Source organism: Ceratotherium simum, chromosome 34 (assembly GCF_057802395.1).
Source record: "Ceratotherium simum simum isolate JZ-2026a chromosome 34, ASM5780239v1, whole genome shotgun sequence".
NCBI classification, from domain to species: domain Eukaryota; kingdom Metazoa; phylum Chordata; class Mammalia; order Perissodactyla; family Rhinocerotidae; genus Ceratotherium; species Ceratotherium simum.
Genome location: NC_141933.1, coordinates 6121961 through 6135295, shown reverse-complemented (window position 1 = coordinate 6135295; position 13335 = coordinate 6121961). Strand labels below are relative to the sequence as shown.

At 62.2% G+C, this 13335-nt stretch overlaps 1 protein-coding gene across 2 annotated transcripts; it reads left to right on the top strand.

Annotated features, from left to right (window-relative positions):
• Nucleotides 1–3657: 3657 nt before the first annotated feature.
• Nucleotides 3658–12895, top strand: CARNS1 (carnosine synthase 1). 2 transcript variants are annotated; one of them, XM_087422560.1, is made up of 10 exons: nt 3658–3738; nt 4175–4201; nt 5495–5768; nt 6541–6630; nt 6879–7366; nt 7582–7756; nt 7848–7933; nt 8651–8882; nt 8979–9259; nt 10602–12895. In XM_087422560.1, the coding sequence occupies exons 2-10, from the start codon at nt 4199–4201 to the stop codon at nt 11826–11828; spliced, it is 2856 nt and encodes a 951-aa protein (XP_087278686.1). In that variant the 5' UTR covers nt 3658–3738; nt 4175–4198; the 3' UTR covers nt 11829–12895. The 2 variants fall into 2 exon arrangements, with proteins under 2 accessions (XP_087278686.1, XP_087278685.1); XM_087422559.1 differs by lacking the exon at nt 5495–5768 and having other exon boundaries at nt 3679–3738.
• The last annotated feature ends 440 nt before the right edge of the window (nt 12896–13335 follow it).

Sequence of the window (13335 nt, the reverse complement as noted above, 5' to 3'; positions counted from 1 at the left end):
GCGAGGGGAACAGGTGAGGTCATACCGGCCCAAGATCACAGTGAGGCGCCGAGGTGCTTTCTGACGATGCCTTAGGCACCAAGGGGCATCTAAGGGAACCTCAGGCACTGGAGCAGGTGGGGGGACCTGCAGGGAGCTGAGGGAACTCAGCCCACAGCTCTCTGCCCTCGTGGGCTCAGCTCTTCTGCCAGGAGGGGAAGGGAGCAGGAAAGCGGCAGCCCCGGCCCCAGGACTGAGAATCCATCATGCGTCTGGGAGAAGCAGTGGTCTCAGTGGCAGTGGGTTGCCCTGGCTATAGACCCTAGGGGCAGGTGGTCTCCAGCAGGGACCCTCCAGCTGGGGATGCATTACTGCCGTTTCTACTCAGGGAAGCATTTTCTGGGAGTCCTTCTGCAGGTCCCATTATCAACCACCCACCTGCGGAGCCCGAGCCGAGGGGTCAGACGGGAAGGAGAGCTCCCCCCTGCTACGAACACTTTTCTACACACGCTGTCCCCACAGGGCTGCGCTAGCCCCTCCAGGCACGTGCAGCCCTGCGTGGCAGAGGAAAGTGACCACTCAGCCAGGTACCTTTGTGCAGGGAGCAACCTGCACAACCATCCTCAGTGAACCCGGCAACCCCAGCTCCCTCTGAACCTGCCTGGAAATGGGGCTTAGAGAAGGCAAGCCACACACCTGAGAGCACTCAGCCTGCAGAGACTGAAGCTGGGATGGCCCCCAGCGATATCTGTCTGCCTGGGTCAGCCCAGGGGACAGGAGTGGGGGGCAAGCAAAGAAGTGGAAGGGCAAATGATTCCCACCTTGGTCGGGGCAAGGGGGAGGGCGCATGGTTTCCATCTTGCACTGCCACCCACCCCAGAGGTCCCCCCATCCCCACACTGTCCAGAGGCCAGACGTGGCTTCTTGCAAAGTCCCTGCATGAGAAAGGCCCTGTCACTCTCTCTGAGCTTCAGTTTTCTCCTACAGAGAACGGGATAATAATTGCTTCCACCCCAGCCGAAGAGCGCTCTCACCAGTCTCATTATCATGATGATTATTGTTCAGTCCAGCTGGGCAGCAGCCAAGGCATCGCCTCTCCTCACCCCACCCCTACCTGGCTCAGCTCAGCCTCCAGTGACCTCCTGGCAGGGATAGCAGAACCGCCCTGCCAGCCTGCTTGCCCCAAGTCCCCGGGCCCTGGGCCTGAGCCATAGTTGCCTGACCCTGATTTTCCTCCCTGCATCCACAAGGCAAACGCCATCACAGCCGGGGCCCGGCCGGGGCGATCTGGGACTGAGCACAGGACCACTCCACTCTCCGTGCATGTACGCAGGCACTCTGGCAAAGGGAAGAGCCCAGCTCTGCCTCTCACCAGCTGTGTGACCTTGGGCAAATCACACCACCTTTCTGAGCCTCACTTTCCTCATCTATGAAAAGCAGAGAATCATAACTGCTACCTCACAGAGTTAAGTGAGATACAGCACGTAAAAGTCCTGCACCCAGCACCTGAAACAAGGTCACGACACACTTGCTGACACTGCCTTGGAGTACTTACCTCCTGCCCGGTGCCCCCTGCCCAGCCAAGCCTGGGCTAAAGTATGCATTATAATCTCCTTCTGAGGACAAGAAAACTGAGTCCACACAGGCTGCATAACTTGTGTTAAAACAAGACAACAGGCCCAAAATGGAGTCGCTTATGCTAAGCCCCAAGTCACCAAAGCAAGACTTAATTATAGTTTGGGATCTCCCAGAAATGGAGCCAATCCAGTACGTCAGGGATCCCCTGATCAGCACTGGTTAGGTCATCTGCCTGACAGACCCTGCCAGCCCCTAAAAGAAGGTGACCTTGCAGTAACCAACCCACTGTTTCACCAGTATAACTTCCTTGTTCCTGCTCCCTTCTGCCTATAAAAGTCTTTCACTTTATACAGCTCCTTGGAATTCCTTTCTATTTGCTAGACGGGATGCTGCCTGATTCATGAATAATGAAGCCAATAAGATCTTTAAAATTTACTCAGTTGAATTTTGTTTTTTTAACACGTAAGTGTCAAAGCTCCTGCTCTTTGATGACATCCCTGCCCCGCCTCTGCTCCCACCAGCGGGCTCACACCAAAGCTCAGGCTACCCTCGCAGCAAGAGAATGGATCTTCTCCGGTGACCGTACCTCGTCCCAGGACCTGGGCCTGCCAGCAGGGAGGGCCGCGAGTGCACCTGGACCCGAGAGCCCAGAGCGGCTGTGTGGGACTGTGGGCGGGGCTCGGGGACCCTGGGTCAGTCACTTCTTCCCTCTGAGCCCCTCCATTGGTAGACGGGGATGGTTCCTCATAGGCTGCTCTGTATACAGTTGCAGCAGGGCCCAGAGCTGCCACCTCTGCCCCCACAAGTGCCACGGGCCCCTCAGTACTCTCCCCAGCCCAGGAGGCTCTCGGGAGTCTCTAGGGGGAGGGTCTGAGTTGGGGGGTGTGAGGTGGAGGAAATGTAACAACAGCCTACACATGCTGGGTGCAGGACCCTGGGGTTAATCCTCAGCACAGGCCTGTGAGATGGGAAATCCCCCATTTTAGGCAGGAGAAAAGCGAGGTTCAGACCCAAAAGGAGCCATAGCTGGAGCTAAGATTAGAACCCGCCTGGTGTGACACACTTGCGGAAAGGGTGTGAGTCTGCGTGTGTTTTTTGGGTTGAATGTGTGGCTGTGAGCCAGGTCTCTTGCGGTGTGTGCTTCTGTGGCTGCTTGGGTGGGTGCACCTGGGTGTAAGGATGTGTCCTGAGGAGACTGTGGGTGTCGCTGCAGGTGTCCAACTGACCTGGCTGTTGATGGGCAGGGCAGATCCTGTAGACACGCCCTTTCTCGTGCTCAGACCCACTAGAACCCCCCAGGCTGGCCACCCCCTTCCCTCTTGGCCCCCTGCAGGCAGAGGGTATCCCAGGCAACTGGGACTGCCCTTGTGGGGGGGTCTTACTGAGTGGTCACTACTCTAGTAGGGGCCAGGAGAGGTCAGGAGGGGACCCACACATGTACAGGGACCCCTGCCCAAGAGGGCCTTCCTGGGAGAGTCTGCCATAGGGCAGAGAGCTTGTGGCTAGGACAGCTGTCCGGCTGGGAGGGCTAGGAAGCCCAGGGCTCCATCCAAGGGCAGGGCTCCGGGCTGGCTGTGTGCCCCAGTGCTCTCCTGGCCACTCCACCCCCCAGGGCGGGCCCTAGTACCAGTCTCTGCTGGCTCCAGCTGTCCCGCCCTTCCCCTCCTCTCCCCCTCTCTCCTCTTTCCATCTCTCTTCCATTATGGGACTTTCTCTCTCTCTGTCCCTGTCCCCGTCTGTCTTCTCTTTACCACAACTGCCCTATGTCTGTGACTCTCTCTGACGACGCCTGACCATTGGTACCTGGCCCTCTGTTTCCCGGTGTCTGTGTCTCTGAAGATACCCACGTGTCCCTTTGGCTGGCTCTGCCTGGCCCGCCCAGCGCCCTGCCCCTTGCCGGCCGGATGTCCCCCGCCCGCAGTACCGCGGATCCCTGGATGGGGTGCGGATGTTTTGGCGGGAGGGGCGGGGCAGTCCCCTGGCACAAGGAGCCTGGTCCCGTCCCACCCCCCACCCCCCCACCGCGGCCCCGCGCCGCCCCCGCCCGGCACTGGGCATGCCCCGGCCGCTTCTATATAAAGTGGCGCCGCCTCAGCCCCGCGCTGTGCCGCCGCCGCCCTGTCCGAACCCTCTCGCCGCCCGCCGCCCGCCGCGCCCCGCCGAGCCGCTGCCGCCCGCCAGGTACCCCGGCTCCTGCCCTCGCCCCGGGGGGAGCCAGGGAGGGGGGCTGCGGGGGCAGGGGCCGCGGGGACGGGGACCTTGAGCGCCCGCGCCCCCCAGCGGGACCCGCGACAGTACCCGCTCCCTGCCACATGCGGGCGGGGACCCGGCGCGCCCCCCGCTGGAAGGGCTGAGTGCCAGGACCCCCGGCGCTGCCCGGCGCACCCCGGGGTTTGTGACCTCGGGGTGCAAGACCCTTGGGGTCCGGGATGCAGAAATTCCTCCCGCTCCTCGGGGTGGGGGTGGGGCAGCCTTGGACACCTCCTGGCAGGGACAGGACAGAGGCACCAAGGCGGCCACCTCTTGGCCTCCAAAGTCTTAGGGGCTGGGCGGTGGGGTAGAGCCCCGGCTGCCCTGACTCCCTCCTTTGTCTCTCTCCCTCTGTCTCTGCCATCAGTGTCTCAGCCTCTTCACCTGTAAGATGGTGAGTCTCCTCTGGTCCCTCCCCCAAAAGGCCCAAGCCCCTGGTCCGAGGGAGGGCCCAGGGGCAGGCTCAGCACCCAGAAGCGGAACCCTGGGGGGCTGCTGTGTGCAGAAGCTCAGACCCATAACACGCACACCCGACTCCCCACTTTGTGCCATGGGACAGGCAGCTATTGTGTGCCACGCACTCCATCTCTCCCCCTTCAGCCCTGGGAGGTGGGCGCTGTTGGACCCTTTGGCATTCATTCCTTCTGCAACATTTACTGAGCAGCTACTGTGCGCACGGCACTATTCTGGGATTGGGGACACAGCAGTGAACCCACAGCCTGGGCTCTCAGGGAACTCACCTTCTAAGAGAGGGCACCGAAGCTCAGAGTTTGGCACTGGTGAGCCGGGATTCGAGCCCAGGTCTGAGGCCCAGACCACTGCCCTCCTGGCCACAGCCCACGGTCTCCCGATGACCAAGGTGATTCTCTTGGTCCAAGCCTCATCAGCACCCTGGGGTGGGACAGGGCAGGTGTCCCATGACTTGCCCAAGGTGGCCCAGCCTGTGCCCTGGAGGACAGGCCCACCTGTGTCCCCATGTGTGTTCACACTGAGCCTCTGAGCAGCCCCACATGGGAGCAAGCCAGTCTCAGAGAGGGGCAGCGGTGTAAGATTTCATCCCAAGAAAGCATTTCCCTGACTCAGAACATCTGAAAAGAAGGGCTCCAGCTTTTTGCCTACCAGTGCTTGGCACAGGGCTGGGTGCACAGTAGGTCCTCAGGGCCTACTTGGAGGTGACAGCGGAACAGACGCATCAGGTCTCAGCAGAACTCCATGATGGCAGATGGGTCACCGAGGCCAGAGAGAAATGGGCGGCCTGAGAATGATTGCTTGGTTCATTTATTCTTCAGTCCACAGACATTGACTGATTGACCAGCTACGGTGTGCATGCACTGTTTCAGGTTCCGGGGCTGCCTCCGTGAACAAAACTCATAAAAACCTCTGCCCCTGTGAACCAAGCTCGGGCAGACCCTGGCATGGGATGGGGGGCAGTGGTCCAGCCAGCAGCACGTTGCCTTCTGCCCCCACCCCCTGGGGCACTGCACACAGTTTACAAAGCACTCCCACCTACAAGTTCTTGGTAACAGGCCTTCACCCCACGACCCAACCCCATCCTCTCCTGGTTCCTGGGACAGTATCTGCCCTGAACATAACCCAAGGTTAGGAGAGTGGGGGGCTTACACCCTTGGGTGACTTAACGTGCTCCTTGCCCACCCTGCCCAAGACCCACCACTTCTGCCCCCCTCAGCTCTCCCTGGATCCACTGGGTCCCGAGTGGGACTGCCCCCTGGGCTCCAAGGACCTGGAGGAAGAGGAGGGCCCATGGGGAGGGGGCTCTGGCCTGCCGCCCCCAGGCTGCTTCCCTGGCTCCTGGCGCCATGACGTGGGCCTGGACTGCAAGGGGTCCCCCGAGGTGGCGGAGGCCCAGGCCTGGACTGTCTACTACTACAGCCTCCTGCAGAGCTGTCTGCAGCAAGCTGGCCTACCGGAGACCCAGGACCGCAGCCAGGTGCCCCGCACAGGTGCCTGAGGGCTCCACGGAGGGGGGCACCCCTGGGGGGAGGAAGGAACGCTCAGCCCAGCCTGCTTCCCATCCCTATCAAGATCGGCCCCTTCCCCCAGGCTCTGGCTCGGTCTGAAGCCAGGGAGGCAAGGCTAGTGAACCTCAGGCAGGCAAACATTGTTCCCAAGGGCATCTGGCACCAGTAGAAATGGAGACTTCCCTCCCAGCCCCAGAAGATCCAGCCCTGGGATTTGCAATCCATGTTCTTGGAGCCAAAGCTTCTTTAGAAGTGTCTTGGGAGCTGCCGTGGAGACAGCTAGCAGTTGGGACCCAAGCCTCCTCCCCCGCTTTACCTGTCTTATATATCAGGGGGCCACACAAGATTTCATGTGGACAGAGGTTTCACAGCTAGAATACCTAAAAATCACAGACTGGGCCCCATTGTACAGACGGGGAAACCAAGGCACAGAGACTCCCCCCACCACCACTGCACAGGGGCCAAGGGTCACATGGAAAGTGGCAGAGCTCCGGCTAGAACCCAGGTCTCCAGTCACCCTGCCTCCAGTGCCTTCTGGACCAGCTTCAGAGAGAAGGGAGCCAGCCTCCTGGGGCAGAGATGGGCAGGCAGCTTCCCTTTCCCTCCCCAGCTTCCTCTCTGTCCTGTTAGGGAACATACTGGGAATGACCTGGGGGCCCAAGGGTGAGGGCAGGGCTGTGGGGGTGGGGAAAGGTGGACAGAGAGCCAGCCAGAGGAGCCCCTGGTGAGCTTGGCAATGTTCTCTTCCCCCGAGGCTGCCCTGGGGCCGAGGTGACCTTGTGCATTCTAGGATCCCCCAGCACCTTCCTGTCCGTGCTGTTGGAGGGTGGGGTCCAGAGCCCGGGTGAGTGTGTGCCCAAGTTCCCCACCCCCCCCTACAGAAAGGGCAGTCCTGCCCTGGCCCGGCCACATCCCAAAATACCCGCCGACTCTGGCAACTGCCAGCATTCCACTGGACCAGCTGCCATGCTCTGAGTGGGGGTGGGTTCTGGGAGCAGCTGCCCCCCGCTACCCAGGGGCCCAGGCTGGAGTTGGAGGGCATGGGGGCATTAAGCCTTCCCTGGCCAGCAACCCTCCTCTCTCTGCCCACAGGAAACATGCTCCTTTGCCTGTCCCCTGCTTGGCTGACGAAGGTGCCAGCACCAGAGCAGCCAGGCGAGGCGGCCCTGCTGGTGTCCAAGGCCGTGAGCTTCCACCCGGGGGGCCTGACATTCCTGGATGACTTTGTCCCCCCACGCCGTGCCACCTACTTCCTGGCGGGCCTGGGGCTGGGGTCCTGCCGGGATCGAGAGGCAGCAGAGCTTGCTCGCGACCTGACCTGCCCCACGGGAGCCTCTGCTGAGCTGGCCCGGCTGCTGGAGGACCGGCTGCTGACGAGGCGATTGCTGGCTCAGCAGGGTGGTGTGGTCGTGCCAGCTACCCTGGCTTTCACCTACAAGCCACCGGTACTGCTACGGGGAGGGGATGCCAGCCCAGGACTACGGCTGGTGGAGCTGAGTGGCAAAGAGGGCCAGGAGATGCTGGTGAAGGAGGAAGTAGGGGCCTTTCTGCTCTCCGAGGCCCTGGGTGATGCTCTGCAGGTAACAGGCTCCTGCTCCCGCCGGCTGTGCAGATGCCAGTAGGATGGGACCCAAGGATGGCTACCAAGTCCTGCTGGAAAGTTGTCCCCCACTTTGAGCCCTGTGGCAGTCCCGGGCCGTCTTACCTCAGTTTACTTGTTGGCCCCTATGGTATGAGCATCCCAGCCTGCAGGTGCATGGGGTGGTGAGGAGGCCTCTTCCGCTCCCCGTTGCAGGTGGCCGTGAAGCTCAGCGGCTGGCGCTGGCGGGGGCGGCAGGCATTGCGTTTGTACCCACGAGCAGAGCTAGGTACAGTAGTGGACACGGTGCTGGCGTTGCTGGAGAAACTGGAGGAGGAGGAGAGTGTCCTGGTGGAGGCTGTGTGCCCACCTGCCCGGCTGCCCTTCCCAGGTGAGAGCCACCTGGACCAGCCAGGGATGGGAGCTCGGCTCAGCCTCCTGGCTGCTCTGTGCTAGGCTCAGGCCTCACTGTCTTCCCCCAGGTAGTCCCCCACCCGGCCCTGAGCTGGCTGTGCGTATGTGTGCTGTGGTGTGTCGGACACAGGGCGACAGGCCCCTGCTGAGCAAGGTGATTGTTGCCACACCCCAGCCCAGCCCCACTGAGCTGATGTGGGCCCCTAGGGAGAGAGAGGACAAAATCTTTGAGGGGATCTTGGTTGCCTCTGGGAGGACTCTTGGGTCTGACACTTTTTCCCTCCCCTCCAACCCTTCCTGCACCCCTCCCACATCAGAAGCCTTGCCTGGTACCCCATGCTGGGTACCAGGGCCCAGGGCTGAATCCTCTTCCCAGGGCGCTCTTGCCTATAGAAGAGACTGACCCAGGGTCCCTGATAAACCTCCAGTGCCTGGATCCCTTTAGGAGGGGCCTCCAAGCTGGGGAGCTCAGGGAGGCTTGGGGACCATCCTGGGTACACAGCTCTGGGCCAAGCTGAAAGGGAGACTCAACCCTGCCCTCAGGGAGCTCTAGGGCTGGGGCACACCAGGGTGGCACAGGCCTCCTGGGCTCCAGGAGCCAGGAGCAAGCATGCTTGGAGCCCTCCGGGAGCAGATACCCCAGCTGGGCCTGGAAGCCTGGGTAGACCCAGGGGTCTAGGGACCAGATGGGCAGTGGCAGGGGAGGGTGGTTCGTGGAGTTTAAGTCACATTGGAGGGCGGGGCTTCTTGAATGTCCAGTAAGGGGTCCAGCCTGGATCTTGGCACAGGGGGCTGTGTGCATGGGGCGAAGGGGGGCGTAGTCCTGGGAGGACTCCTCCTGGGCCAGCCCCCTGAGCCGCCCCCTGCCCAGGTGGTGTGCGGCGTGGGCCGTGGGGACCGGCCTCTGCGGCACCAGAGCTCCTTGCCGCTGACGCTGGAGGTGGCGCTGGCCCAGTGCGGCCTGGGCGAGGCGGCGCAGGTGGCGGTCGTGCGGCGGCGCGTCAAGGCGGCGGCCGAGGCCGCGCTGGCCGCCGTGCTGGCCCTGGAGACCGACCTGAGCGCCGAGCAGCGCGGCGGGCGCCGGGTCCGCACTGACTTCCTCGGTGAGTGCGTGCGGCCCGGGCTGGGGGCCGGGGCTGGCGGGGGAGGCGGAGCCCGAGGGCGGCCCGCGCTGAGCCCGCGCCCCCGGCCCGGCCCAGGCGTGGACTTCGCGCTGACGGTGGCCAGTGGCGCGCTGACCCCCGTGGCCCTGGAGCTGAACGGCTGCTTGTGTCTGGAGGCGTGCGGCGCGCTCGAAGGACTGTGGGCCGCGCCGCGCCGGGGGCCGGCGGCCGAGGCGGCGGCGGCCGCGCCGCTCGTGGAGACCATGCTGCGGCGTTCGGCGCGCTGCCTCATGGAGGGAAAGCAGCTGCTGCTGATCGGCGCGGGCGGCGTCAGCAAGAAGTTCGTGTGGGAGGCGGCGCGCGACTACGGGCTCAAGGTGGGCGGGGAGAGGGGCGGGGCCTGGCGCCAAGTCCCGGCCTGAGTGGTGGGGGCGGGGCCCGGGCGAGGGCTGGTGCGGGCTTTGGGGCGGGGCCAGCACCTCTGGGGCGGGGCCTGCGCGGGGCGCTCTCGCTGGGGGCGCGGAGCCCAGCTGTACAGGCGGGCCCACCGCCCGGCCCAGGTTAGGAGTCTAAACTCCGTTTTGCCCCTAGCCGTATTCTGTCCTCGCCAGGTGTAAGAGGCACCTCAGGGAGGGCACAGAACCCTCCAGGAAAAGAGGAGCCCAGGGTTGATGGGCTGGAGGGGCGGGGGTGGCGTTCAGGGTTAGTGCCAGAACGAGGGCCTTGAATGCCGGCTAAAGAGCCCGGCCCTATCCTGCAGAGGGCAGGCCCTTGGAGGTTGAATTCCTGAGGGCAAGAGGAGGGTGCTGGGGAGCAGTTTACAGATCTCGAATCAAGTTCACAGTAGTGGCCTCACATTACAGAATCTGGAGCCATGCAGGCTGAGTAGACATTATCCCCATTGAACAGATAAGAAAACCGAGGCCGAATGTCTAGGCTCTTCCTGGCTCCAATCTACCACAGTGGCCTCCTCTCCCCTCTCCCACAGTACAGCAGCCCCTTGGGTACTTCTCCTCTAGCCATTCCTAAGCCTCTTCACTCCCTGCCTGGTACATTGTGTTCTCCACTTGGAATGTCTCTCCACTCCTTAGGCTGCCAACTGCCTCAGTGCAGACAGCCACTCTCCCCTCCCTCTTCAGGGGCTGCCTCTGCCTTGGGTACCAGCTGCTTCGTGCCTGTGTTCCCGCTCTGGGCAGTGAGCTTTGGGGGCGTGGGGCCCCACGGGATTCCTCTGTGGGCACCTCCCAGTGTCCGAACACATCGGGTGAACAATGACCAAGAGCGTGACACCCAAAGACACCAGACCACCTGTCCTGAGCCCCAACCCTGGCAGTTTCCCTACAAGCCCTGGCCAGAGCGAGGCTGCCTGTGGGAATGAGCCCACCTGCCCTCCTCTCCCTTGCCCTCTGCCCTCCACCCTCCTTACCCCTCCCCTCTGCCTTCTCCCTCCTGCAGCCATCTTTCCTTTGGCTGACTCTTATTCAGCTCCCACCTTAAGCACTGCCTCCCCTAGGATGCCTTCCCTCCCCTCCAGACTGGGTTAGGTGTTTCACCTCTGCACCTTCCATTTATTCAACCATCAACAAATATTTTTTGAGTACCTTAATGTTGGTGAGCCCATCTCTCCTGAGGGCCAGGACCACATTCTAGACCCCGGCTCTCTCCCCAGTGCCCAGTGTGGGCTGATCTGGGTGTGTTGCCCTCCTGTGGTCTCTGCAGCTGCACCTGGTGGAGTCAGACCCCAACCACTTTGCGTCCCAGCTGGTGCAGACCTTCATCCACTTTGATGTGACAGAGCACCAGAGGGACGAGGAGAATGCACGGTTGCTGGCGGAGCTGGTGCGGGCACGCGGCCTGCAGCTAGATGGCTGCTTCTCCTATTGGGACGATTGCCTGGTGCTCACAGCCTTGCTCTGCCAGGAGCTGGGTCTGCCTTGCAACCCCCCGGCCACCATGCGCCTGGCCAAGCAGAAGAGCCGCACCCAGCTGCACCTGTTGCGCCGCCACGGCCCGCCCTGGCCTGCACCCTCCCTCCATGCTGTGCCCTGCTGCCCCCTGGAGAGTGAGGCCGATGTGGAGAGGGCCGTCCGCCAGGTGCCCCTGCCGGGTGTCATGAAGCTGGAGTTTGGGGCAGGCGCAGTGGGCGTGCGGCTGGTGGAGGATGCCCCGCAGTGCCACGAGCACTTTTCCCGGATCGCCCGTGACTTGCAGGGCGAGGCCGACCACCCTGGCATTGGGCTGGGCTGGGGCAATGCCATGCTGCTGATGGAGTTCGTCGAGGGCACCGAGCACGATGTGGACCTGGTGTTGTTTGGTGGGCGACTGCTGGGTGCCTTTGTCTCTGACAATGGCCCCACGAGGCTGCCTGGCTTCACTGAGACGGCAGCCTGCATGCCCACTGGGCTGGCACCGGAGCAGGAGGTGCAGCTGGTGCAGGCAGCCTTCCGCTGTTGCCTGGGCTGTGGGCTGCTGGATGGGGTCTTCAACGTGGAGCTCAAGATGACCAGGGCTGGGCCGCGGCTCATCGAGATCAACCCCCGCATGGGCGGCTTCTACCTGCGAGACTGGATCCTGGAGCTCTATGGTGTGGACCTGCTCCTGGCTGCTGCTATGGTGGCCTGTGGCCTTCGGCCCGCCTTGCCCACCCACCCACGCGCCCGTGGCCACCTGGTGGGTGTCATGTGCCTGGTGTCCCAGCACCTGCAGGCGCTGAGTTCCACTGCAAGCCGAGAGACCCTACAGGCTCTTCATGAGCGGGGCTTGCTGCGCTTCAATCAGCTGGAGGAGGCCCTGGTACCCGGGGAGTACGAAGAGCCCTACTGCAGTGTGGCCTGTGCTGGGCCCACCCCGGCCGAGGCCCGCGTCCGCCTGCTGGGCCTCTGCCAGGGCCTGGGCATCGACGGGCCCCACTATCCTGTCGCCCACTTCCTGTCCCACTTCAAATAGCACTGGGGCCAGGGGGCAGGGGCGAAGTGCTGGTGGGGCACTGTGCTGCCCTCTGCTCCACAGTGCTCTCCCTGCCTCTCTTCCAGAGCCCTGGCCCACTCCAAGGCCTCAGGTCTGTTCCAGAGGGCCAGGGCGGTTTTGACACCAAGGCCTCCTGGGCTTCAAGGCCGCAAAAGAAAGTATCTGGGGGGTCGCTGGGCCCTCTTGCCCTCCCAAAGGCCCCCAGCCCACAGCTGCCCCAGGACTCTAGCTGTGGAGAAGTGACAACAGCTGCACACACACACACACACCTGTACCCAGGGAGGTGGAGTGGGCCCAAACCCAGCCCATACTCCCCATCCCTCTAGGTCTCTCTCTTCCTGCTGTCTCAGGGAGGAGAGAACCCGGCTGGCCCCTGGCCTTGGACAGATCCCAGGAAAACCTGAGACTAAGCCCCCTGTCCTCTTACTCATTCCCTCATTTAACAAATTCCAGGATACTTCTAGAGCCTGCTGACAACTTCTGGCAGTGCCCCACCTGCCTCATTTGGCCTGAGCAGTAGAAGCAGGTGACCTGGGGTCAGCAGTAATCATCTCCCCTCCAGGCAGACACTATCATGCCATCCTACAGATGAGGAAGCGGGCTCAAAGCAGAACAACCATTGCCTCGAGGTTGTACCACAGCGGATGGAGGGTCAAGGGACAAGCTGCAAGGTCCAGGTTTCTGCTTTTACTGAGTCTTACATGCCCACTCAGCTTCTAGGCCCCGCTCACCTCCCTGCCCTCATTCCTGTGTGGCCCTGAGGCGCGTGAACACCCCCCTCCCATGCATCATGCATCTTCTCCTCCAAGCTTCTGTGCCTTGGCCTCTGGCACACCTAACTAGCATCGGCAGAGGAGAGTCTACACTCCCTTCCTAATTCAGGGGAGGCTGCTTTAAGAACTGTGTCTGTGCAGCACAGGAGCCATGGACGGCTCCACAAGCATCTCTCTCCAATAAAGGCTTATGGACTAGTGAAATGTCCCGAGTCTGGGATAGGTTCTTGTGACTTGGACCACACTTCTCAGGCTCATCTAGGTGGGAGGTGGGGAAGGCAGGAGGGAGGGGTGGCTAGGGCATCCCTGTGGCATCAGGAGCTAAAGATAAACTGCCACAGTGGCCAGGCGTTGAGGTTGACCTTCGGCAGGGGCCGGCCAGGGGCACCCACACCAGGACCCAAACCTGAGGGTCTCCTGTGGGTGCGATTACAATCAGAGGGCAACATCCAACTGGATAACCCTCCTCCAGCCTGGAGACCCCTGAGTTCTGTCCATCTGAGTTCATATCTAGCCTCCCCTGTCCAACTGGAATCACATCCAGACAGCCTGCGGCAATCAAGACTCATCCAAAGCCTGGTGTGGTCCAAATTCACCACCACGGAGCCCCGTCCAACAAGAATCCACGCCCAAATCTAAAGTCACACACCAGGTTTGGTGTGCTCATTCATTCATTCTTTCAACGAAGTTTTATTAAGCGCCTGTCCTGTACC